General features: G+C 36.1%; 1 protein-coding gene across 1 annotated transcript; it reads right to left on the minus strand.

Annotated features, from left to right (window-relative positions):
* Nucleotides 1-2161: 2161 nt before the first annotated feature.
* Nucleotides 2162-2923, minus strand: LOC143035640 (serine/threonine-protein kinase pim-2-like). The gene has a single exon (XM_076202506.1). It carries the CDS (start codon nt 2921-2923, stop codon nt 2162-2164), a length of 762 nt encoding a protein of 253 aa, XP_076058621.1.
* Nucleotides 2924-5191: the final 2268 nt, after the last annotated feature.

Consider the following 5191-nt stretch of genomic DNA (forward strand, 5'->3'; position numbering starts at 1 on the left):
TATATAATATATATATATTATATATATAGGCGAAATTAGCAAAATAAAATGTTAAGGCTACACACATAATAACTACTTACCCATTACAACTAATTGAAGTAATTTGATCTAATTTATCGCCAAATATTTATTTTTCTTCAATTTAGAAACATACATTGTGGATACTAATGTTTTAACAACATAAATACAAAGTGAGAGGTATTAAAAAAAATAATGTTAAGATATATTTGCAGTCTGCAGCAGTATCAAATACACTGTATAGAAATTACAATATCCTAATACTGAAAATTTAGTTGCCACTATTTAATAATTTTTTAGTATTTTTGTCCTGAGTTTTGACACCTCTTTTTACTAATATTATTTGACATGTCTGCCTGAAATGTCCAATGAGATGCCAAGTGTTGATCAGCTCTCTGAGAAGTTTTTGTTGGTTTGAAAACAACTGTTGACACCCATGGGTAGATCCAAACATTGACACAATCTTTGTGGCAACATTTCTCAGGAAGATATGAAAAAAGGAACCAGGTAATCCCACTTCAAGAATTAGACTGCATTTCTTATAGTTCCATTTATTCTGGCTTATCAACATCAAAGGAGAATAGTGCTAAAAATCATACATTTGGTGTTCAAGACATGAGAAATGGCAATATAATTTCTTAAATTCCTTTGACAATAACTCCAAGGGACTGTCATAGTTATTAAAGTAAAATAGTGTTTTAACAGCTCTTTGCACACTGGAATTTTCATTTGACCTCTATGACTTCCATACACATATTTTTGTAGTGAAGCACTTGATGTCATCATACAACTGAGTGGTGATTTTGTTTTTACCTTGTAATTTCATGTTAAGGTCAGTTAACCAATTTCACAGTACCGACAAGCAACCTTTCTACAGAGCACATAACGAAAAACACAATAAACTTACACTTCCTCTACTTGAAAACCTTCTCGGTATTGTAAACTTCCTTAAGGAATTAAATGTCAGAGTAGTATTCAAATAAGACCACACCATCTAAAGAGCCCTCGTCGTCATCAAAAATAGCCTGCCTAACAACAACAACAACAACGGGATAGTGTATAGAGATCTTTCCGAAGATGATAGTAACAAAGAGTATATTGGACAAATTGGGATCAACTTGGAAACCAGGATTTCCCAATATGAATATAGTTTAAGATAAGATCAGTCCAAGAAAACAATCCTTTATTTCAACATAAAACATTAAAAAACTATCAATTTGATTGCGTGTGTGTGTGTGTGTACGCGCGCGCGTTTGTGCGTTCCTTTTTTTATGCATTATATTTGTTCTACCAATATGAAAAGACAGTTTTATTCAATCAAGGAATTAAACTTAGTTTTCTACGTTTTTGACTACAGTGGATTGAGTCGTCAGCCAGGCGGCTTTATTCAGCTGAGGGAAAGTTCTCCCCTGTTTGTTTGGCTCCTCTCAGACGGATTTTTTCGGCTTTGTCGTTCTCATGAGTTGTGGGAGATTTTTCACCTTTGACGCCCCTTTTCTGCTTTTTTATTCTCTAATTATCATGGGGATGTTTTCTTGGTCTCTGGCTATCCATGTATGTACCCACCTATATATGGCTCTTCCAGAGGTACTCTTTGCCCTTATTTTGACTTCAGATTGCATTCAAGTCTTCATGTCTCTCCTTATTCTTTTTCTCTGACGTTTTAGTGCTCTCTTGCCGCCCATTTTCATTTCTTTTCCCCTGAACTAGGCCTGGCTCTTTTAGATTTTCTCTTCTTTAGTGTGGATTAAGTGAGACTTTTCTGATTTGTGTCTCTGACCAAGAATCCATAATTATGGAAGCTTTATTTCTTAATGTAAAATTCAAGAAGAATCCTCTGGGGAAAGGGGGTTTTCGAACAAAGAAATTGAACCCTCCTTGCCACTGAAAGTGCAAAAATTGCATTTCATGAATCAACTTTTGAGCTCCGTTCTTGAAGAAATAGTGTAGCTTTTGGTTTCCATCATAAGGAAGCTCGTATTCTTATACTTTGTACACTAATGTGATCGACTTGGTTTTCTTTACTGAGCAGTATAATATCCCAGGAAGCTTTTGACCTGCGGTCATGTAGCACTTCCGTCACTTTTAGTGCTTAAATGGAGCCGTTTACGATGGGGGTCGTGTTGTTCTTCAGCCGGCTAAATCATTCTCCTTTCTTCTGCTTCTTCTGCTTTCCAGAAGTACAGCCGGAATTCTCCGAAGCGCCCTTAGCTTCTGATAAGCTTCGTTTGTTGGCGTTCTTCTCTTTGGGGATTTTGCACGTTTCTTTCGCCCTGCCATTCTTCTTTTTGTCCTTCTGCAGAGCCATTTTCTTGAGCACTTTGGATGGGAAGAGCTTTGGGTCGGGGGGCTCGATCTGGGAGCCGCTGCCAGGACCCTTGAGCCACGGGTGCCGCACGATGCCGTCAAGGGTGGGGCGCTTCCAAGGGTCCCTGGCGAAACATCGCATGATCAGTTTCCGACACGAAGGGGGAACGTCTTGCGGGAAGGGCGGCTTGGCCTTTTCGATATCGTCTTCATCGTAGAAGGGATCTTCCTGGCAGACCAGATAGTACAGGAGGGTCCCGAGACTCCAGACTGTCGCCGGGACGTGCAGGAAGTCCCCTCCGTCGATGTATTCGGGAGGCAAGTAGATCATCGTCCCGCCCGTGTCGGTCCCTTTGTAGCTCTTGACTCGTTCCCCACACCCGAAGTCGATCAATTTCGTATTAAGCTGCCCAGTGTTTGGATCCTCGTAAAGTAGGATGTTTTCAGGCTTAAGGTCCTTATGAGACACTCCTGAATTTAGACATCGATTGACCGTTTTGACAATATCCACGAAGAGCCTTTTAACGTCTTTGATGGGCAGTCTACCAAACTTTTCCATGTGATCATATAGCGTTGTCGCCTTCGGGACTAGCTCCATCACCATATAAAAGTTCCCATCGCAGGTAAAACTGTCATACAACTTGATGACTCCGGGAACGCCTTGGACCTTCTACAGCAAAATGGCCTCCAGGGGCATCCTCTTTCCTTCGTTTCTTCCCCAGGAGAGAACGCGGGAGAGAGGGACTTCTTTGATCGCTACCTGAGAGCCGCTGGTTAGGTCCCTCGCCAGGTAGACGCACCCAAATGCGCCCTCACCGAGGGTCTCCTACACCTCAAAGAGGGTTCTCCAGTGTTGGGTACTTCTGCCGCCGTTGTCGTTGTTCATCGCTCTCCAAAGATCTTCGACCATGTCGGTCGCGCCGTCCTATCACGTGACCCAAGGTCGCATCATACATGGGGGTACTCAACAGACTTACGTTCTTGGGCCATTACGGGATACAAATTCCAGCGCAAACCGACATTATCTTTCATTGACAACAAGTTTCTGTGTATGCGAGAGAGTAAATTTATATATATATATATATATATATATATATATAAATATATATATACATATAAATTTATATTTTACATATATATGTAATGTATATATACATACATATATATATATATATATATATAAATATATATATATATATATATTATATATATATTCTGACTAGTTTCGTAAGTATGCTTTCTCAAAGGAATATATATTTATATATATTTATATTTATATATATATATATTATAATATATATAGATATGTATATATATGTATATATATGCATATACATATATATATATATATGTATTATATATATAAGTATATACATATATATGAAATATCATGTATATGCATATATATATATATACATATATATACATATATATATATATATATATATGTATATATTATATATATATATGTGCGTGTGTGTATATGTATGTATGTATGTATATATATATATATATATATATATATATATATATATATATGTGTGTGTTGTGTGTATTATGTATGCACACACACCACACATGTATATGTATATATATATATATATATGCATATATATATATATATATATATATATATATATGTTGTGCGTGTTGTGTGTATATGTATATATATATATATATATATATGTGTGTGTGTGTGTGTGTGTGTGTGTGTGTTGTGTGTGTGTGTGTGTGTATGTGTGTGTGTGTGTGTGTATCATGTATACCACACACACACACATATATATATATATATATATATATAAATATATTATATGCATATATATTTATATATATGTATATATATACATATATGCATATATATATATATATATATATATATATATGAGAAATATGAGAAATATCCTCAATGAAAATACCCTACGTACCATTTATTGTAGTCTACTACTACCATACTTAAACTATTGTTCAGAAATTTGGGGTAATACTTATCAAACTAATCTTCAACGCATAATTACCTCTCAAAAAAGGGCACTGCGTATAATCTGCAATGTAGGTCGTTTGGAACATACAAATAATTTATTCAAAAAACTAAATCTACTCAAATTCAATGACTTAATAAAGTACAAAACTGCCATTGTTATGCACCAAATCTACAATAAACACATGAATCAAAACATATTGAAATTTTACTCAACTTACGAAACTCGCTATGCGACTAGGCAAACAAACGACTTCTTTAAAACTCAATACAGAACAACCAAAAAAAAGCCAATGCTTATCTATTATAGGTGTTAACACATGGAATAAACTGGAAAAGGATTTACCTAAGACAAAATGTTTATCATCATTCAAACGATACTTAAAAAAGTCTTTAATCTATAAGTATTAGTATATTGAACACTTCAGGTCCATTTCATGGTTGTATTCATGAAGAAACTGCCCAAGTCTGCCGCTCTTTTTTTTCTATTCCAGCAGGTCACGGTGACCCAGATCTGCGCATTAAGCAATTATCGTCCCGTCAACAATCGACCTGACCTCTCACCTCTCACCTGACCCCCACAAGTTGCGATGCTCGCTCGTGCCCCCGATTTCTACGTGAGGTCGGAGTTAGCGGACGTCGTGACGCATGCCATTGTGTGTGTGTACATATGTGTGTGTACATGTGTGTATGCATGTATGTAGATGTGTATGTACCATACTACCATGTAACAAAATTAAATAACTGAAAATAATTTTTTTCTGAAGGGAGAGCAACTCCCCATAAGCTTTGCTTCTCGCTCTCCCTTTTCAACTACCAATTTTGTAAAAAAAAATATGTATATATGTATGTCTAATTGTATTCAATATTGTTGAATAAACCTAT

The sequence above is a fragment of the Oratosquilla oratoria genome, chromosome 19 (genome assembly GCF_046742065.1).
Source record: "Oratosquilla oratoria isolate Oo_2021 chromosome 19, ASM4674206v1, whole genome shotgun sequence".
Classification (NCBI taxonomy): domain Eukaryota; kingdom Metazoa; phylum Arthropoda; class Malacostraca; order Stomatopoda; family Squillidae; genus Oratosquilla; species Oratosquilla oratoria.

Coding starts and splice junctions, on each gene's coding strand:
- LOC143035640 (XM_076202506.1), bottom strand. CDS start 2,923: ATGGAGCTAGTCCCGAAGGCGACAACGCTATATGATCACATGGAAAAG.